Raw genomic sequence first — 22,767 nt, 5'->3', positions numbered from 1 at the left:
AAGGGTTAATGGATAGCACTGGCTCAGGGTGAATTCTTAATTATGAAGCTTTATGGTAGAAGAGAAAACTGTCATGTATCTTAAAATGTGCTGCATATACTCAAGCAAAAACTCAAAGCCTTTTTAGTGGCACTATAGATCGAATTATGCTCCTATAAGATTAGTAATCAAAAGGAAGATATTTTAGCACTTTGGGCAGAAAGTACAGTTCGTAATGAGCAGACTACTGTAAGAGTACAGTAACTGATGGCCTGAAATCAAGCAACTCAGACAACTTATAAGGAGAGTAATCCCACACAGAGGGAAACACCAAGTTTGGCAACAAAGTAAAGCAGCAGGGAAACACTTTGCCATATGATTAAAATAGCTCTGTGTAAAGGTCTCAATTTGCAGCAGTGCTGTGTCTACAGAAGTCAAGATGTGTTGCTGCTCAGACAATTCAACAAACCAGTAAAGGATAATTACAGAGAGAGACACTATCAAAGTGCAATACAGCCGGACGTAAAATTTAAAGGGACAGTGTAAGCACCAAAAACAACTTTAATTTAACGAAGTGGTTTTGGTGTGTAGACCATGCCTCAGTAGTCTAACTGTTCAATTCTATGCAGTTTAGGAGTAAACTATTTGTTTATGCAGCCTTAGCACCTCCCCTGACATACATACACACTAAAATCATTTCCCTTAGTTTAATTTTTTTTATGTCCTGCTCTGTTAATTACAATTTAGAGCCTGAAACAGCAAAACCCAAGCATTGGATTCCCCCTCGCAATTATGTCATTAGTGGACTAGAGAGAGACCATGCTGAAATTGGGTGAGTAAAGGTTTAACTCTTTGATTGCAACAGGTGAGGAGGTGGGTGCAGAGGGACATTACAGGGTTAGAAATTCAAAGCTATATTGCTAACACCATAGTATTCCTTTAAATCCCTGCTCATAACGTTAGTGGCCCCAAGCTGACCGATGAGCTATATACAGCACTCAAAGTGAGCGCAGCAAACAATCATTTAAATCCTTTTGAAAAAAAAAATTAATAAAATAAAATGCCACTTGTGAGTAGAATACGCTCAGCCACACAGTGTTTTTGGGCTGGCAGATGCTCAAAGGAGTCATTCCAAGGTCTGGACAGACTTCGACAGTCTCCCAGCATGACCCTATGCCACTTGAGATCAGTGCTGGGTTTTGTTGGCTGCCCAGTGCCAATCACAGTGTAATCAGCGTTACAGATAAATGCAGAGTGGGGCCAGTCGCAGCAAGACCACTATAGTGTTTGCAATACAAGTTTATGTTCCTGAAACTAGTATTCCTTTAGTTTACGGTTGAACAATGCAAATTCCAGGTTTTGTTTTGTTTCATAACTTGTACAATGGTCTTTCCGCAAGAGAGATTCTGTTTTTAGTTACAAATTAAAATTTACCCACAATTCTCAAACAGACACCATGGGCAGAGGAGACCAAAATATCTTAGATCAACTGCAAGAAGAATTATAAATATAAAAAGAGGTAGTGTAATTATTACAATGCAAGGGTTGGAAAAAAAAAAAAATTAAAAAAACAACAACAACAACAATTGACAGGTCAGCTTTAACCCCTTAAGGACAGAGCTTCAGAAGCTTGTCTTTCACTTAATGACAACTGCATTTTTTGCATTCTTTGCTATTTGCGTTCAACTGCAATTTGCATTTTACTAATTTATTGCACCGACACATATTATATACCGTTTTTTTAAAGGACAGAAAGGGCTTTAATTTGATGTAACACACACACACATATATATATATATATATATATATATATATATATATATATATATATATATATATATTTTTATTTATTATAAAAAAAAAATGTGAAAAAAATTAAATTGTGTTTTTTTTTTTTTACAGTTTTTGCAATAATAATGTGTACATAATTAGTGCAGATTAAGGAAAGTAATTCAAAATAAATTCATTTAGTTCTGATTTACAGAATATATAATGTGTCTGGGATTTTAAGTTTTTTTTGGTAGTTACAGATCACAAAGCACAAGGAGTAAAATAAACTTTTTATGTGGAGCGATTTTAGAATTTGGTATGTTTGTCTTGTAAGCTTAATAGCCATAAAAGAAAACAAAATTGCCACACAAAAGTATATATTTATATAAAGTAGACACCACAGGCTATTTACCTAAGGTTGTTTTGACACTTTCTACGTAGCCATTTTACCGCCAACCTCTGCTAAATATTGGAGTAAAATTGTGTTTATTTGGGGTTTTCGCACACAAACGTATAACAAAGAACTTCTCATGTGTATTTTGTAAAGTTGGTGTGTGCTATTCCTGTACAAAGTTTTATTATGTGTTCAGTTACTTCTGCTGAGTACAACGGTACCCCCATTGTATGTCTTTGGCACTATTTCGTGAAGCTACAGTGCCATATAGGAGACCTGTCCTTTTCAGTATTCACAGTAGAATTTTGAGAGACGGATTTAATGAGCCTATGCTTCCATTTGGGGTATTATAACAGTTTGACTGTTCAAAAAAAAAAAAAAAAAACACTAAGGCCTACCATTTGTAAAAGTAGACACTCCAGGGTATCTCATAAAATGCATAGTGTGCCTTAACATGCCCCCATTTTTTCACCAATAGATGCCAAAGTATGTGGCATAAAATAATTTTGTGCATTTTTTACATATGGATTGCATTTTTACTGGGCATTTTTTATATTTCACATGTGCCACTATGTTCATACCCCCCAAATTATGTTCAGCTAAGTCTTCTGAGTAAAATGACACCCCCATTGTATGTCTTTGGCACTATTTTGTGAAGCTACAGTGCCATATGGGAGACCAAGCCATATCAGTTTTTACCGAACTTTGAATTTTGACGCTGGGCCTATGTGCAATTTCCAAGCATCTTAGCAGGTTTTAAATTCAAACTACCCCACAAAGGCCTACCATTTCTTAAAGTAGGCACCCCAGGGTATTTCAAAAGGTATATTATAAACCTTAGTGTAGGATCATTTTTTCTGTTAGTTTCTAACAGAACCTAAAGTTAGTTTCCAAGTCTAGTTGCAATTAGCATTTTTTCTGCCTTTTTGACACACACACTTGGAGATGTTACTGTATATTTTGCTATCCTTATGTGTGCTACGGCAGTATAACACCTAATATGTTGCTCAGCTATGTCATCTTAGTGCAATGATACCCCCATGTGTACCTTTTTCAGGGTTATGTGGATGTTGAAGGGGCACATTGGAGACACACCACTTCCATATTTTTCAAAAGTGGATGCTGGGCCCAAGTCTCGTTTTAGCAGCTCAGGACTGCAAATTACCTCTCAAAGGCCACATATATTTTTAAGTATAAGCAGCTCATCAATTCAAATTATGAACAAGTGCATACTATTTGCTGTGAAAAGGGGGAATAGTTGGGGTAAAATTATCCGGGGGTTGTACCCAGTCATCTGCGTCCCGGGCAAAGCTGTCATGGATTCCGAAACCAAAACACAGACAGACCACAAAGAGAGAGAACACAGAGAGAGAAACTTGTAATACCGGTCCTTAGAATGGCCAGGCTATACAAGCAGAGAATTGTCAAGGTACAAGCCGAGGTCAAAGGAGTAAAGAGAAACGGAACAACGAAAGGACAAGCAGAGGTCAAGGATCAGAGAAGACAGGATAAGCGGGAGACAAAGCCAAGATTCGGTAACCAATCAGACAGATGACTAAAAATCACACCCCAAAACTGGTCTACTTATTCGGCCTGGGTGTGAAAATTTTTAAAACAATGGCCAATACATAGGCCGGGCTGAGAAGGGCAATCAGGGCAGTAATAGCTGGTCTCAACTCTTACGCCCCTCTTGTAACACACCCTGCACCTTTTCTGGGGGTTCTGTTTTTTAGGGGTTGGTGGAATCTTAAAGCAGAAGTGACCTGCCTCCATTCTTCTGCTAGGCTCCACTGATGGTCTCCTTGTGTGGCATTCTAGCAGCTTAGAAATTAGCTCAAACTGGAAAGAAAGAAAAGTGCTTTTCAGCCCAGCATTTTGCCTTTTTAAAAATGACAAAGGCATTGTGGATTGCCATCTGCATCAGGTATATGCCCACTTTTTTATACCATGCCCTGGTCTTTCTCATGATCAAATATGGTGCATCAGTTGATCGGACAGGTCAACGCCCCCCATATGCCGATTATATTGCCGTATGCAGACTGGCACCCGTTTACATTCGTCTCTGCCACGAACTGCGACCCTCCGAGTGTTTTCACCATGGATGGTGGTTAAGATGAAAACATCCTTTTTATCCCTGTACTTGAGTGCCAGCAGTTCATTCTGGGAAACCTGTGCGACTCTTCCGAATAGTGCCACAGGCCACGGTCTCGAGGCAGTACAAAATTTTTAACAGTGGGATGCTATTATAAAAGTTATCGATGTATTGATGATAACCTTTGTTAAGTAGTGGCATTATTAAGTCCCAGACAATTTTCCCACTTGTCCCTACTATATCTGGGCAACCTGGGGGATCAAGGTGGCTATCCCTTCCTTCGTATACACGGAAGGTGTATACGTAGCCACTGCAACTTTCACATAGTTTATAAAATTTGATCCCATATCGGGATCTTTTGGATGGGATATATTGTCTAAACCCCAGTCTTCCCTTAAACTTCATTAGGGACTCGTCAATGGAAATGTTTTTATTGGGGGTATATATAGTGGCAAATTTACTGTTAAAGTGGGCAATTAAAGGGCGTATTTTGTAAAGAAGATCATGCTGTGGATCACCTTTTGGGGGGCACTTGTTATTATCACTAAAGTGTATAAATCTTAGTATGTCTTCATATCTTTCCCTCGTCATTGTCTCGGCAAAAATGGGGGTATTGCAAATAGGATGTTTAGACCAATACATCCTAATTGTGGGCTTTTTAATTAGCCCCATTAACATGGTCAGTGCCCAGAATTGTTTCAATTCTGGCACACTGGCTTGGTTCCATCTCTCTTTCCTGGAGATAAGAGAGTCTGGATTGCGTGCCAGATATTGCTCCGCATAGAGATTAGTCTGGGTGACAATCTCCCCAAAAATCTCATCCCCCAAGAACAGCTGCATAACATCCAGCGCACTATAGGCAGACAGGTCAGCCTGTATGCCAGGATTGGCTGTAAACACTGGGATGTCTGGGGAAAAATTATTAGGGGGTACCCAGTCATCTGCGCCATGTTCAGCATTAGGGGAATCGTCGATTTCCCCTGATGGTCCTGCAGTATCTGGCACATAGTCCCTGTCCCCTGCGTCACTCCTTGAGGCAGTGTCTCCTCTGTGCTATACTTTCTAAACATTGTTAATACAGCTAACAAAACTAAAAAAATTTTTTATTTTTTTTTATTCCCTAATTCCCACTAAATTCCGCCCACCAAAATAACTAAATCACAAATTAATAAAATCAAATAATAAAATTTAACCCCTTAGGGTTAAAAAAAAAACCTAAAAATTAACCCTTGAAAGTAAAAAAAAAAAAATAGATCACAGTAAAGTACTGTGACCTGTATATTGATCACTGCTAGCAGTGATCAAGCAGCAGGGAAAGGGTTATTTTGTTTCTTTTTTTTTTAATAAAAGGGAAAGGGATTAGGGACTTTTTTTTTAACTTAGCTATTCTTCTGGGACACAATGTAGCACCGATCCGTCTCTTTCCACTTCACAAACCCACTCGAGGTGGAGGAAGGCGGATCAGATATCCCAGCAGCATTGTGACCGCTGTGACTGGCTGTCACAGCGATCACCTGGGCTGGGATATCGGGATTTGCTGCTGCTGATCTGCCCCTGACTCGGAGGCACCCAGCAACAGCGTTAACCCCGCGATCGCTGGTACTGCGGCGATTGGGGGTTAATTTTAACGCGTGACGGACGAGGTCCGTCACTCATCATTAACGCTTTCCCGAGTGACGGACCTCGTCCGTCACTCGTCGTTAAGGGGTTAAACATGGGGATAATGTACAATTTACTCGCATGCAATTCTGGTCCTCAGCCATAATGGAACAATAAACATGCCCCTGTCTGCCCAAAGTTGGTGGGACCTTACAATAATTAGCCACCAAACCTGTGATCAGCAACCGTGAAAACTGTGCCATAAAGTAGCAAAAGGCAAAGGACAAATTCTGATCTTTGGAACTTGGAAAGATAGCAATCATGCACTTATTTACTGAAATTCTATGGCTTAAATTTGATCTAAAAAAATTATCAAATAGGAAAGCATTCATTGATATTGATTGTTTGCTGAACATTCCCATGTTAATGAAAATTCAAGTGTTTTTCGTCAGTGACTAAGGTGGTTCGAGTTATTTTTCCTTTTTTTTTTTTTTTTTTTTTTTTTTTAAAACAACAAACGATGAGAGAATTTTAGCCTAAGACAATGTGACTTGCTGGATGAAAATCCAGATTTTAATGCTCAACCAAAAATGCCAAACCAAACATTCTAATGACTGCCTTCACATTAGAACCCTTAAGTCAATGTGTTCATGTACCATTTTTAAATGGTTTGAAGTACTCCAGTGCTGGTGTAGGGGTACAGAGTACATTTCCTACCTTACGTCAAAAGGATAACAGGAGGGGGGGAATGGCAGTGCAAGGATTTACCAGTTTCTAGTTTTCAAATGTATGTTTGTCCATGCTACCTGCAGTTTCATTGCACAATATGCATTTAGATTGTAAGCTTACGGTCATTTATCAAAGGGCAACAAATGTCTGATGATAGCCCACACAGACCAGGGTTCTCTACTCCCCGTCTACCACTATGTCTAATTATATCATTCGGCCTATAACAATACATTAGATTAATGGGTACAGGTTTAACATTTTTGAAAAGGAAACATTTTGATTGAAATTAAAAGTTGATGCTCTTTCAGTAATGGTCATATTGAAAAGCTAAATTTTGCACTGCTTCCTCTAAATAGTTTGGGTTTGTTTTTGTTTTTAAAAAAAAAAAAAAAATAAAGATACTGAGGGGAAAAAAACAATGCACATAAAGAAAATAACAACTTTAGGTAAGCAGAGGTTAATCACGGACTATACACTGATAAACCACAACATTAAAACCACCTGCCAAATATTGTGTAGGTCAACCTTGTACTGCCAAAACAGCTCTGATGTGTTGAGGCATAGGCTCCACAAGATCACTGAACGTCTCTTTAGTATCTAGCACCGAGATATAAGCAGCAGATCCTTTAAGTCCTGCAAATTGTGAAGTGGCGACCTACATGGATCGGATTTATATTTCCACAACATCCCACAGATCCTCAATTGGATTGAGATCTGGAGAATTTGGAGGACAAGGCAACACACCTTGAAATCTTGACCATGGGCCGCAAACCATTCCTGAAAAATGTTTGCCGTGTAGCAGAGTATTATCCTGCTGAAAGAGGCCACTGCCAAGAAGGATGTACATCAAGCAGTCAAACATGCAGGCCACAGTACATATATTTGCAGCCCGCCTGCCCTGGGGCCACTTTCAGCGGTGACTGCGACTAGCAAGAGAGGAAAAATATTTCCTGATTCTTGCTCTCCCGGCCACAAGAGGGCAGAGTGGCTGTGTGACTGCTGAGCAGAGGGAGGGAGGGCAGTGTATTAAAGTATAGTGGTGGGAGTGGGGGCAGTCTATTAAATTAGAGTGGAGGGAGGAGGGGCCGTGTATCAGATAAAGGGGCAATGTATTAGATTGGGTGAAGGGGGCAGTGTATGGTGGGGTGGATGAGTGGAGGGAGGAGGGGCAGTGTGTTGGATTTGGTCTGCATGGAGGCGCTGAATGCTCCCATGGAGATGCTGATTGGTCGCACAGCTTTTTGCCACGCATGCACAATAGCCTCCCAATGCTTTCCTATGGGAAAGCATTGGATTGGCTGAGATCATCAAGTTTGATGTTCTCAGCCAAAGTGAAGAACACACACTCAGGACTCAGACTCATTATTTCAGTCCCATTACCAAACATTTCTTAATATGTCAAGGTAGTTGGACTGAAACGTTTATATGTAAATGCATTTCTTAAAATAAATTCGCTCTTTTGTTTATTTTGAAGCCCTGCAAGCGCCAGGACGCCAGTGTCAGTTAGGCAACTTTTTTAATAATGTACTTTTCTAAATATACCTATGTTTCTATGGAAACTGAAGTTTTTTTTTTTCAGGCCCACATAAAAGTAAACCTTGTTTATTTGGACCATCTTAGTTTATGAGTTTGACATGCTTGATGTACATGGTCTGCGTAATTCATCAGACCTGGCAACCTTCATTTGCTCAATGGTCCAGTTCTGCCATTCACATGCCAATTGAAGGGGCTTTCGGCGGCGGTTAGGGGTCATCATGGGCACTCTAAATGGTGTGCATCTACACTGCCCCATACACAGCAAAGAGATGCACTGTCTGTTCTGACACCTTTTTTTTTATCATGGCCAGCATTAAATTTCAGCAATTTGAGCTACAGTAGCTCTTCTGTGTGATCACACCAGACGTTTGTTCTCATTAATGAGCCTTGGGCACCATTGACACTGACAGTGGTTCAATGGTTGTTCTTCCTTACCCCACTTTTGGTAGTTACTAAACAATGCATCTCAGGAACACCCCACAAGAGTTGCTGGTTTGGAGATGCTCTGACCCAGTCCTCTAGCCCTCACTATTTGGCCCTGGTAACAGTCATTCAGATCTTTTCACTTGCCCATTTTGCCTGCTTATAACATATGAAATGCAAGGACTAGCTGTTCTTATGCCAATATATCCCACCCTTGACAGGTGCTATTGTAACAATACAATCAAGGTTATACACTTCACCTGCCAGTGGTTTTATTGATGTGGCTGATCAGTGTATTTCCGTGCTTATGTTCTATGGTGGTGTTTCCTTAAAATCGGCCTGCACAAGAATCCACTCAACTTTGGCATTGAATAACAAACCAGCAGGCAATACAGTTACGGGGCTAGACATGAGATTATTGTGCAAACGTGCTAATAACAGACATTATTTGGGGGAATCGGGAATATCTACAAAAAATTTTTTTTTTTTTTAAAAAGGATATACACAACTTTCATAGTAGCAGGGTTAAAAACAACACACATGAAATTTTGTCATAAATTTGTGGCTATTTTGATCTAGCTCTATATTTACAAAAGGTGCAGACACTTGGAAAGTAAGGGAAAGGGGAACAGCACCACATTCTACAGTGAAAGCGCAAACCAGCACTGTACTGTATGTTAAAGTGGAAAGCTTTGCACTTTGGATTTTGGTCATTGTGTCAGTAAATGTAGAAAAAGCTTTCACTTCTGGTGCTGGAGCCTGGAGCTATAGGCTCCTGCCGCCAGAGACCCAGTATTAAATTCAAAATATAGTTGTGCTGCTTGGTTCAATAAAATATAGCACAGAATGTATCAGAAAACAATGTCAGGGCCATTTCTCATAACTCAATTTAACTAAAACATGCTTTTTTGTTCATGTGTACATGAGGGGGCAGCGTGTGTACATGAGGGGGCAGCGTTTGAATGTGTAGGGTGGTATTGTGTGTGGCAGGGAGAGGAGCAGATAAAAGCAAATATAACTTTTCTTCTATGTTGTTTTTAAAAACAAATATATTGTATATTCCCCCTCCCTCCTTAACTGTGGCCTGGGAGGGGGAGACATTGCTTTCCATCCCTGGTGGTCCAGTGGGGAAGCCCTGGTGGTCCCAGTGGTGAGAGTGAACTCTAGTCTGCAGCTCAGGCTAGAGTTCACTCTTGCGAAAGCGGAGCGTTGCCATGGTATCCGCGGCTACGCTCCGTGGTCGCGAGAGGAGAACCCGACGGAGCTGCAGGTAAGAGCTCCCCTGGGTCCTCTTTCCCTCCCCTGCCGGCTGCCAGCAGAGTGCCTGCGGGCTGGGGAGGGAAATCACTGATCTCCCCTTTCAACCACTGTCTGCACTATCGGTATCTTTACAGGCAGATACCGATATTGATGAAAATGCAGAATATCGGCCGATAATCTCGGCCACACCGATAATCGGTTGATCCCTAGTTAGAAGCAATACACATTAGTCACCAGATCACACAAACTTTTTTTGACAAATGAGAAAAGACAAACTAATCTTTTTCAGCTAAGGAGCAGATATAAAATATCTTAAGTGATGATATGCAGCTATATTCAACATCTGGTTAATACAACCTGGTTGTCCCTAGGTTCTAGTCCCTAGAGTCATTGTCTAATAATGCTACTGTGAGCTGTATTTTTCTCCAAGAGCTTTTGTGGCCTAAAGAGTACGCAAGGGCTACTACTCTTTGAGGAGTGAGATGGTGTTTTCTTGGAGACATTTAGGACGTTGTGACAATGCTTGGTGAGGTTACATATGTTGAAACAATAACAAACACCTTCTGTGAATTTAAAACATCGCTTCTCCACATTAATGGTACTTGCTCAAGCTCTGGCAGTGAGGTCTGAGCTTGTACTTTAAGAAATTAATCTAACCCTTTTTCCAACTTTCTCTCTTCTTGTTTTAAATCATCTATTGGTAATCGTCACTTAACCCTCCACCCCATTTTTTTTTTGCCAAAAACCTGTAAAATAAGCAAGCATATAAAACATATATTGAACCAAGTGCGGGCCAACCTCTCATTATTCCTTTCCACAAGCCACGTCAACTTACAATTTGCGGTCCAATCAAATGCAACTCAGAGAAGCACTGTCGAAACCTGGGCACATGCGCAAAGCATTCGCTTTTTCTGATAGAGAAGCATCAAATTCAATGCTTCTCTATCAAAAACAGTGAATGCGACACTGCCCAGTGTGTGCACTTACAAGTGGTGGTATGAGCAGAATGACACCTCAAATTGTCGCTAAAGTCAGACCCCAACTCTCCATTTGCTGAGTATGGGGAAAGAGGGAGACAGGGAAGGCGACACAGATGGTAGTGGACAGTCATCATACAGGGAGGAAGTGAGAGCAGGCACCTGGGAGAGAAGGGGAAATGGGCAGGTAAGTCCCCACCGTTAGAGAGGATTTTGTGTCCTTGGTAACTTCACCAGTCTAGGGTTGGAAGAAGCAGTTTTAGCAATGCCATTATCTAGCAATAACACTAAAAACAGTCTAGTCTAAGGAGAGGCTATTAGCCTTTAGAAGGGTGTTCAAAAAGACTAGTCACAGCTGTCAGCCCACACTACAACCACAAACAAGTGTTTTTTTTTTAAATGAAGTTTCTTTTAATGTATCGTAATGACCTAATCTCCGTGTGTAACGTTGGTAGGCTCTTTTGTGGTTACGGGTGCAGTGTTTTTAGTGGGGATATGCACCGTTTGCTGCTCTTGGATTGAGGGGATAAGTGTGCCGTGAGAGTTGGTCCCACCATGGGCGGAGGAGTTGCGAGAGAGGACCCTTTATCACTGCCAACCCGCGTATCATTGGTGTGCTGAGATTTTGCCAGCTTTCTTGCGGTGTCCTAGTGGCAAGAACTGGGATGACCTTTTGCCCTATGCAACAAATGCGGGGCTTAGGTGAGTACTGTACATAGTTTTGTGTAGGTGGCTATAGGATGTGTTGGTTTGGCGTACCCTTGTTGGGCTGTTTGATATAGCGGAACATCCTGTTACCCTTATAGCTGTACGTACATTTGTGTGTGTTTATGTGGAGTTTACTAGTGCTGTTGACATACAGTGCTGGAGCATGTTGTGGGGTGGGTATGCTTCATCTATCGTAGTGGTTGGTATCCTATATATGAGCCGTGTGCCTTGTCATTTGTGTATTCCGAGGATATTCCGCACCGCGCCTGTGTCACAGGCGGTGGTCTCATTTGCAGTGGCATAGTGTCTCAGTGTGTATGTTAAGGTAGGAAAGACTGATGGTCTAAAGTTAACTTAAAACTAAACTTTGCCAAAAAACTGTGTGTAACATGTTAATTTCTCTACGAGGGTTTCGGCAGTGATTCATGTCTCACGCTCCGTTGTAGTCCCCATTCCATCCAGTTGTTCAGGTGCAGTCCACTGTGCTGCAGGCTGGCTGTAGCCCCCTAGGTGTGAATGATTTTGCTGTTGCAGGGTTCCATTGATGGGAGGTTCATTCTGCCGCTGGGGCAGGCCTAGAGTCTCCAGCAGCCTGGCCGCTTCTGTAAGGTCATGGATGTCCTGTTTAACAGTATCCTTTAGGATCTGCAGTCTATGCGCCATTCGCCAGAGGTATGGTATCTTATGGCGTCTGAGTAGTGCCGTGAAGGGTGCCAGGGATCTTCTCCATGCCATTGTATATCCGGACAGATCCGCATAGAAGGTAAGATGCACGCCTTCAAATCCATATGGCATACGATCTCCGACCGCTGTCATTATCGCGGCTTTGTCTTTTCCAGTCGGAATGCAGACCACCATGTCCCTGTGGGCCCTCCCAGGTGCCTTGGGAATGCAAAAGGACTCCTCGATGCCCACCGCTTTTCCTAGTCTCGGGGGTAGCAGCTCTGTAAATCGTCTCAGGAGGTGAGGCAGTTCCTCGGCTGGTAGGTCTTCCTTGACACCTCTGATTTTTACGTTTAGTCTGCATCTTGTGTCTTCCATCATAGCGAAGCGTTGGTCGTAGGATTTGTGATGCAATCGGTCTCTCTTGCCTTGGAAGGATGTAATTTGCTTAGTGTGTTCCCCGGTGGTTTCTTCTAGGGTGCCCAGCCTGCCCGTCAGGCCTCATATGTCCCCGGCGGATCTTTGCGGTGTCCGCAAGTATAGTGTTATGGAGAGTCGTCAGGAGTGACGTTAGGACCTCTGTGGTGACCGGCGCATTGTCGTGCCCCTTAGCTACCGGTTTAGCAGGCTGCGCTACTGGTATTTCGACTTCATCTTCTTGGTAGAAGTCATCAGACCCCTCCGAGTAGTTCTCGGGGTAGTCGGCCATCTTGGGCCTGACCGCGCTGCTAGCCTGTCTCAGGAGGTCGCCAATGTGTAGGCCCAGACGTGGCTTGTCAGGCTTTAGTTTTTTGATTGTTCATCCCATCTCTGTGCCCGAGTATCAGGAGGCACCACTGAGGCAGGAATGGAGGGATTTCTTGTGCAATTAATGTGGAAATATCACAGTTTGTCGGGAGCACTCATGAAACGTGTCTACTCGGCTCAGTTGCTTAGCTCCGCCCCCGTGTTTTAAATTTTTAAAAGTACACCATTGCGTTAGGAATACATAGTATTCTCTTTAAATTCAGGAGATGCATTGAAGAAATGGTATTACTCACCTCTTTTCCAGTGCTGAGGTAGATCCCTGTAGGTGCTCGATCCACCCAGAGCAACATCACAAAAGTTTTGTCCTTAATGCCCCAGCCAGCTCGTCCAATAAAATGAAGGATAGCTGTGAGTAACAAATGTGAGTATTCTTACAGAAGCGCCTTTAATGGCTGTTAGCAGCGGAATAACGCTACAATGTAAGCATTGCCGTATCTATTAAAAAGCAGTGGCTTTATATAGCAGAGTTAAAAATAAATGATCATTGCACCCAGACTACTTCATTGAGTGATCCTATAAGTTTTTACAGAAATCATAAGCTACATTGAATGATAAATTACACATGTCCAGTAACAGAAAATGTGTTGAAAACAAAAATAAAATGCCCAACCCCCACCACCCAAAAAAAAAAAAAAGCTGTATGAAACCTATGAAGCAGTCTAACATAAAAAATAATATTTTAAAGAGGCATTATGGAGAAAAGATTTCTAGAGAATAGGTTGGGCTAAATCTTTGTAATATTCTAAACATGTTTGCATGCCCTCATTTTCTGCGGCTATGTAAAGTGTGTAGCAGGTTTGCAGCTAGCTGTGCTATACATAATCTACAAACCTTGCTCTGCAGTTACCAGTTGAAAAGATATACAGAAGACAAATGGGTATCATGCGTTCCTCTACCTGTATACTTATCTGGATAGTACTCACATTACGTGCTTTGAACACTAACACAGGTCTTCACTTCTTTAACTTTGCATACCAGTGATGTAATCTTCTAAATCTAACCTCATCTTATGGACACACTTTGCTTAGTGGCCTCACACAGTCATTCCCTTCCTTTAACCTTGTTATGGGCCTCTGGCGCAGATTAAACTTTGAACTCGTAGGCTGTTTGTTGAGGATTTTAGGTTTCTTACTTATTTCATTGTAACTGTGGCATTCTTTTGTTTCAATTCTCATAAATCTTACACTGTCTGGTTCTCATTTTACAAACTATGCATCATAATTTAGCTTATTTTTCTATTACTTATATGGTGTAGATATATTCAGCAGCACTAAAGCACCCAGACCACTTCATCTCAATTAAGTGGTAAGAGTAAAGTGTCTCTGTAGTTTTACACCTGCAATGAAAAACATTGTAGTTTTGCATAAATTGTAATGTTTACATTGCCAGGTTAAACACACCTGACAGCCACTAGAAGCACTTACTCTGCAACTCTCATGTGACATTCAACGTCCAACATCATTAAATTGGATCCAATGCTTCCCTATGGGAAGTATTTGATTGGACTAGCATGCAACGTGTTTGCATTCCTACCGCTATACTGTTCCTTTAAATGCCACAAAGCTGTTTGCCTGGTTTTAAGTACAACCGGTTTCCATTGCTTGCTTCTATTTTCAGATTATTTAATTCTGGCCATCAGTGTGTATTTGTGTAAACCTTCAGCTTAAAGGACCACTATAGGAACCCAGACCACTTCAGCTCAATGAAGTGGTCTGGGTGCCAGGTCCCCTTCGTTTTAACCCTGCAGCTGAAAACATAGCAGTTTCAGATTTACTGCTAGGTTTACACTGCAAGGTTAATCCAGCTTCTAGTGGCTGTCTCCTTGACAGCCACTAGAGGCACTTTCACAATTTACACTGAGTAAATCGCACTTTTTTGACGCTGGACGTTCTCACGGACCTCCGACATCAAATAAGATCCCCATAGGAAAGCATTGAGTAATGCTTTCCATAGGGCGGGTTTTTATGCGCGCGCGCCCCTCTGGCAGCGCATTCGGCGGGCTTTGTATTCATGGTGTCTTTCCTATATATTCAAATATTTTGCTGGTTTCTTCAGCTTCCTTCATCATGCCTTATTTAACACCTTAACAACAGAGGCACTTGTTCCCGTTCAACACATAATTATGATTTTTTTTTTTTATATATATATATATATATATATATATATATATATATATATATATATACACCTTAAACATTAAAGCAAGATTGTGAAAGCTGCTTACCTATCACAAAAAAAAGCTGCAACACTGCTCTGACTGGCTTAACCCCTTAAGGACACATGACATGTCTGACACGTCATGATTCCATTTTATTCCAGAAGTTTGGTCCTTAAGGGGTTAAAGGGACACTCCAGGCACCCAGACCACTTCTGCTCATTGGAGTGGTCTGGGTGCCAACTCCCACTACCCTTAACCCTGCAACTGTAATTGTTGCAGTTTTTTATAAACTGCAATAATTACCTTGCAGGGTTAAGTCCTCCCCTAGTGGCTGTCTACTAGACAGCCACTAGAGGTCACTTCCTGCATCATAGCACAGATTATCTGTGCTCCAGCGTCGCTCTATTCCCCATAGGGAAGCATTGAAATTCATTTTCAATGCTTTCCTATGGGGTGCGTCAATGCGCATGCGCGGCATTGCCGCGCATGCGCATTGGGACTCCTCGGCCGGTGGGCGGGATCAGTCTCGCCCACCGGCCGACGGAGGAAGTAGGGGGAGCGGCGGGGGAGGTGCAGGCAGCGACGTGGGACATGTCGCTGCCTGAGGTAAGTGAGTGAAGGGGTTTTCACCCCTTCAGTAACCGGGTATTGGGGGGTGGGAGGGAGAGGGACCCTCCAGTGCCAGGAAAAGGGATTGTTTTCCTGGCACTGGAGTTTCCCTTTAAATATTTGTCATATAGAAAATGTGCACTTTTGCTAGGTAAATATGTGAACTAAAATAGAATAAAACAATAAAATGAGGCGAAGTAAGAAATATTAGGCACAAACAGCACAGAAAAACTACCTTAAAATGAACACAACACTTATTACACATTAACACCCTTGAGCCAGTAGGTGTCAAGGTATTCTGGTGGTGCCAATAACAGTCTCAGAAGGGTCTAAGCAAGATATATAGAGAGGAGATCTTGGGTTTCATTGGATAGAGAAGATTGTGTGTGATATTTAGATAGATGTGCTTAGCATTGACATCTATGGTGTCAAGTTTCTTTCTTATTGCATTATAGGTCTCTGTGCTGACTTTCACTCTGAAAGTGTAACTGTGTTCAGTTTATGTGCCTCCTACCTTGGTGATTCTGTCAAAACGTGTGTGTGTTATACAATGGTTCACGTTGTCAGAGGGAGGTTTATTTTAAACTATATGCACATACTTATATAGCGCCAACAAATTCTGCAGCGCTTTACAGTGGGTGGATAAACAGACATGTGGTTGTAACCAGACAAGTTGGACACACAGGAACAGAGGGGTTGAGGGCCCTGCTCAATGAGCTTACATGCTAGAGGGAGTGGGGTAAGGAGACACAAAAGGTAAGGATAGTAATAGACTAATGACAGTTGCAAGAGAGGAGTCAGTTGGGAGCTATTTACAGTTTAAGTGATACGCTTTTATGAAGAAGTGGGTTTTTAATGATTTTTTTGAAGGAGTGGAGACTGGGTGAGCATCTAACGGAGGATGGAAGTGAGTTCCACAGGAACGGTGCAGCCCTGGAGAAGTCTTGAAGGCGAGCATCAGAGGTGAGAGTACGGACAGAAGATAGACATAAGTCTTCAGCCGAGCGTAAGGGCCTACTTGTAATACATATGTAATAATACCCAATAAGTAAGGAGTAACTGTTATATCTTAAAGTAACACTCCATTCACATAAGTGCTTCATGTGACTGCAATCTTATTTTATTTCAACAGTTGGAAAAGTGCTGATTTCAAGAGAAATATGCATTTTTATAAGTGGTGGTAGAAACAACTCTCTGAACTACCACAGAGCTACCAGAAGTGGCAGGAGTGTTGGGCTAGAGCGCACACGTCTGTACTACAGCTCATTGAGAAGCATTGTAAAACCACAGCTATGTGGCAATCACCGCTCCAGCACAAAGGTTTCTCAATGAGAAGCCTCTGATTAGTGTATTTCCCAGCTCTTGAGTCAAGCTGTTTAGTAATGGTTGAAGCCCTATTCACTGAGCTAAGTTTGGTGGTGTAAGACTTAATTTATTGCCTGAGAGCAATCAGCTGAAGCCCTCGGTCAATAAGCTAGTCCAGCATAATAGGATTTTGCTCAGGAGAGGTAACGGAAGATCCTCAGCAGGAACTAACAGTGGTAGTGATTGTTGCAGTTGGGAGTGTTCCTTTAATGTAGTGGTGTTGGAATGCGGTCACTGCAGTCTGATAAATGTAAGCACTGTATCCAATTTGGTTGAGTATGGCAATTACAGCCCCAATGCTTCTCTAAACGCAACAGTGCACTAGCGCTAGGCCAGATGTCAGGATGATCTCACAACAGATGGAGTAGTTACAGTGTTAATACTGGGCTGGATTAAATGGGTACTACACCCATTTAATCTCATCTAATTGGTTATAGCGCATGATGTTCCATGACACTTTCTTTCCATTCAATATTAAACTATTTTCATGTTGAATTAAAGGGACACTATATTCACCAGAACAACTACAGCTTATTGAATTTGTTCTGGTAAGCTGAAGTGGTCTGGGTGCCTAGAGTGGTCCTTTAACATTAAAGCCTAGTGATAACTTCACTGGCCACTCCTCAGATAGCTGTTAGAGATCCTTCCTGGGTCATGGGTACCTAAAATGCTTCCAAACATTCAGTAACTCCTCCCTCTGCATGCAGACACTGAACTTTCCTCATAGAGATTCACTGATTCAATTCATCTCTATGAGGAGATGCTGATTGGCCAGGGCTGTGTTTAAATCATGCTGGCTCTGCCCCTGATCTGCCGCTTTGTCAGTCTCAGCCAATCCTATGGAGAAGCACTGTGATTGTCTCAGGCTACCACTTCTGATTTCAGCAGACTGTTTTTTTGAGGCAAACAGCATGCAGATCTACAGCTTCAGGCTTGAATACAGTAAGATTTTGCTATATTTATGGAGGCATGAAGGGCATCTAGCGTGGTTTTAACACTATAGGGTCAGGAATACATGTTTGTGTTCCTGACTCTATATTGATCCTTTAAATTCCATGGCAGGCAGAGCAGCTCCCACTGTCTATATGGTTAAGACATAAATTACACTTCCTAAATCATACCAATTCATACCAGCAATGGGCAGCTGACTAAATAGGCTAAAAGTGGTCAGCTGACATTCTCACCCATTCACTAAACCATTGCTACTCAGTCTAATGCTTCTTCGTAGGACAATGCAGCACAGAGTTAATGGGATGCTAGGACTCTCATTTAGCTTTAAAGGGAATCTCCAGTGCCAGGAAAACAATCCGTCTCCTGGCACTGCAGGTTCCCTCTCCCTCCCAGTCCCCAATCCCCTTCATTTACTTACCTGATGCAGCGACGATGTCCCTCGTCGCTGTCTCCTCCTCCGTGCCGCTCCTCCTATTGATTCCGTCGGCCAGTGGGCGAGACTGATCCCGCCAACCGGCCGGGGAAAGCTAATGCGCATGTGCGGCAATGCCGCGCATGCGCATTAGCGCTCCCCATAGAAAAGCATTGAAAAAGAATTTCAATGCTTTCATATGGGGAAATAAGCGACGCTGGAGGTCCTCACATAGTGTGAGGACGTCCAGCGACGCTCTAGCACAGATAATCTGTGCTATTATCCAGGAAGTTCCCTCTAGTGGCTGTCTAGTAGACGGCCACTAAAGGTGGAGCTAACCCTACAAGGTAATTATTGCAGTTTATAGAAAACTGCAATAATTACACTTGCAGGGTTAGGAGTAGTGGGAGTTGGCACCCAGACCACTCCAATGGGCAGAAGTGGTCTGGGTGCCTGGAGTGTCCCTTTAAAATATCAAATCGTTTAGCACTGAATGGAAGAACAGCACCAGGTCCCTCCAGACACTATAACCACTTAAGACAAAGCAGTTACAACAGGGTTTTCCTTTAAAACCTGATTCATTTACTCACTAATTCCTTATCTTCATGTCATCCTGTCTTGATAATCAAAAGCACAAAATGGAAATAAATAACAAAATACCTATTTTCCATTAATTTCTGAAACATTTCAATTTTAATGAATATTTATTGCAAGGTCCCTTTAAAATGATAGAGGGAGGATAAGAAATTAAAGCAAAACCAGGTATTCTTCCAAAGTCTACTTGCTATGCAAATTAAAGTCCGTTTGAAAGCTGCTTTGACCATTTGTAGTAGTCCAGGTAACACTGTCCATTGTTGGATTGCAATCGCCTATCCATTATGCAAACATTTCCTGGATGGTTGTCGTCGATAAGTGTACATGTTCAGAACAGCTCCACTCAAAATATCTGTGATAAATAGCATTAAACTGAAATCTTAAAAAAATTTTTTTTTTTTTAAAAAAGACATTAAAGGAACACCATAGCATTAGGAATACAAACAGGTATTCCAGTTTAGTTGTGATCCTCCATCCTAGTCAGAAATAATAAACCATAATGCTTACTTTTCCCCCCTCATCGCACTGATGCCTTGCCTCCTCAGCTGATGATCTGCGAATCCAATAGGTAAGCACTTGGAGGCTAGTGCGCATATGCGTAAAATCGCACTGCTGCGCCAATCAAATGCTGAAAATAGAATTAGCTTTGTTCTCACAAGTAAGCGCCTCTAGTGTCTTTCAGGAAGGGAGCCACTAAGTATGTTTATCCGTGCAACAAAACATTTAAGTATCTACTAAACGGCAATGTTTTAGATTGCAGAGTTAAAACTAAAGGACCACTGCACCCAGGCAACTTCATCGCAATCAAGTGTTCTGGATTCCTATTATGGTCCTTTAACAAAGCTATTCACTAAACTTTAAAATGACCAGAAATTCAAAGTGAATTTGAAATATTAGGCCACAGGGCCTTCATTAGAAAAATTCTCCATGTGAGCTTTGGTTATTTTGGCTTAAAGACTCATGTTCACACACTACAAGGTTATTCAATTCAGTTTTTGGGAACACTACGTAAGATTTTAAATTATAGGTCAAAACATACAAGCCAGCCATGTTAATATTGTCCAAAACTGTTAATTCACTAGGATTCCTAACAATTCAAATTTTAGTGAATAATCTTTTAAAACAAGGATTTAGGAGAGGGATTATCAGATTCTCATTTCTTGGACCAACCATGAAAAAGTGTATTGCTTGTTACACTATAGAAGGATAGAAAAGTTTTAACATTCAAGATGACATGTACTATATATCCCTTAATGCTCGAGAAGGGTTCTGCCAACCTATTCAGAATTTTGAAAACAGTGTTTTAGCATAAGGGATAGGATCATAAATAGTTATACATAAATTAAAACTCTGAACTGGGAATCAACATCACAAGTTCAGAGTTATGCAAAAAACAGTTTAAGGCTGTCACACCATCTGTCATTAAAATTAACATAATCACCATCAAACCAATATAATTTGAAAAAATTAGAAAGCCAGATCAATGACGTACCAATTACATGAACCACAGCAATACAAAAGGACAACCATGTACCCCAAAAAAGTAATCATTGGCAAAATTAGAATACACTAATGAACCAAATCTATTACCCAATGCACGACTGTAAAGTTACACGTCAACAAGACTTTGTAACAAAATTACCCAACAGTAAACAGACCAACCGCTGTACAATGTACAAAATATTTTAGGACAATCAACTCAAACGTTTCTTTTACGTAAACTCTACATATATACAAATGTAAGATAATCCATGTATGTAATTATATGTGACATTATACTCAAGTACTCTATAAATTTAAACACCCAACCAAAGCACACCAAAAACACAACAAAAGTCACCAACCTTCCTTAACCCTTTAAGGACCAAACTTCTGAAATAAAAGTGAATCATGACATGTCACATGTCATGTGTCCTTAAGGGGTTAATGTTCTTTAATAAGACCTATATACTTCTACATCTCCAGCATAATGACTGACAGCACACATCCAATACCTGTAACATTGCTGTAGAAATATCAGGCTGTATAGGCCATGGCTGTGCTGACCTTTGGCACTTCACTTGTGAGTACAATCAGACTAATGTGCCAGCCACCCATCTAAGCTACACACACCCCAACACCAGCAATGATGCTCTATAGCCAATACAGCTAAAACAATACTGCAGCAACGACCTCCAGGCAGAGAGGAGCAGGGAGCTCTCCAGTGGAGCTCCAGACAGAGGAGCAGGGAGCTCTCCAGTGGAGCTCCAGACAGAGGAGCAGGGAGCTCTCCAGTGGAGCTCCAGACAGAGGAGCAGGGAGCTCTCCAGTGGAGCTGCAGACAGAGCTCTCCAGTGGAGCTGCAGACAGAGCTCTCCAGTGGAGCTGCAGACAGAGCTCTCCAGTGGAGCTGCAGACAGAGCTCTCCAGTGGAGCTGCAGACAGAGCTCTCCAGTGGAGCTGCAGACAGAGCTCTCCAGTGGAGCTGCAGACAGAGCTCTCCAGTGGAGCTGCAGACAGAGCTCTCCAGTGGAGCTGCAGACAGAGCTCTCCAGTGGAGCTGCAGACAGAGCTCTCCAGTGGAGCTGCAGACAGAGCTCTCCAGTGGAGCTGCAGACAGAGCTCTCCAGTGGAGCTGCAGACAGAGCTCTCCAGTGGAGCTGCAGACAGAGCTCTCCAGTGGAGCTGCAGACAGAGCTCTCCAGTGGACCTCCAGACAGAGAGCTCTCCGGGGGAGCTCCAGACAGAGGAGCAGGGAGCTCTCCGGTGAAGCTCGGCTCCCTATGATGAGGCCAGCAGTTCTGACAGCTAGGCGGAAGGCTGTCACACAATACACACAGCACCCTCAACTCCTCCCCCGACACACACCGTGCCCGGGCCTGCCGAATGTTACCTTTAAATTTCAGCTCGTTGGGGGGGTCGAGGATCAGGATCTGTTCGTGCCTGGACATGACGGCCCCGCCGGCTGCAGCCATGCACCTCGCAGCTGGGACACGGGCAGCGCTCGCAGTGAGGGGGAGCGGCGGAGGAGGATGTGGCCTCCGGGGTGCAGGGGGCAGAGGGCCCGGTGGGGAGGCAGAGCAGACCGGCTTGACGGTGACCGAGACTGCGCAGTGCCGGTGCGGCGGAGGCGGTGGTGGTGGCGGCGGCTCCGGGTTGGCGGTGTGGGCTGCGCAGTCTGGGTGCTCGGTCTCGCTGCCTGCGCTCTGTCACCGCTGACTCAACACACAGCTCAGTTGCGGCAACCGCGCAGTGCCCCCCCCAATCACGTCAGCGGCGGGAGGGACAGAGTGTTCGACGTCAGCGCGTACTGCGGTCACGCCCACTCGTAGCCACGCCCACTTCTGGTTTTATTTATTTATTTTCATTCACAACAACTTTATTAGCAGCGCTGTAAACACGGGCTGTGAGTTGGATGTTGGCCTTCCCGCAGGGCCTACCCGACATGGCGGCCTGTGAGCAACAGGGAGAAATGAGGGAGCTCTGTAACGTCTCTCACAAATACCCCATTGCCGTTCCCAGCGGAGTGTGACCACATGACAGGTGCAAATTGCAGGGGTCCAGCCCCAACCAGCTGACATCGACTGGAAGAGGCCCGGAAATGGCAACCTCATATCAGAGCTACCTCACAGCGCTGTCATAGTCCTCCACATCAGAGCTACCTCACACCGCTGTCATAGTCCTCCACATCAGAGCTACCTCACACCGCTGTCATAGTCCTCCATATCAGAGCTACCTCACAGTGCTGTCATAGTCCTCCAC

At 42.8% G+C, this 22,767-nt stretch overlaps 1 protein-coding gene across 1 annotated transcript in view; it reads right to left on the bottom strand.

Moving 5' to 3' along the window:
- Positions 1-22,288, bottom strand: part of VAPA (VAMP associated protein A) — a 38,337-nt gene extending 16,049 nt beyond the window's left edge. Inside the window, exon 1 of the mRNA XM_063451572.1 lies at positions 21,899-22,288. Coding sequence (XP_063307642.1) covers positions 21,899-21,980 — 82 coding nt within the window. The 5' untranslated portion in view covers positions 21,981-22,288. The remainder of the gene's footprint in view (positions 1-21,898) is intronic.
- Between the last annotated feature and the right edge of the window lie 479 nt (positions 22,289-22,767).

Source organism: Pelobates fuscus, chromosome 4, assembly GCF_036172605.1.
Source record: "Pelobates fuscus isolate aPelFus1 chromosome 4, aPelFus1.pri, whole genome shotgun sequence".
In the NCBI taxonomy this organism is placed as follows: domain Eukaryota; kingdom Metazoa; phylum Chordata; class Amphibia; order Anura; family Pelobatidae; genus Pelobates; species Pelobates fuscus.
The sequence above is the reverse complement of the archived record's forward strand: the minus strand, read 5'-3'. Positions and strand labels throughout refer to the sequence as shown.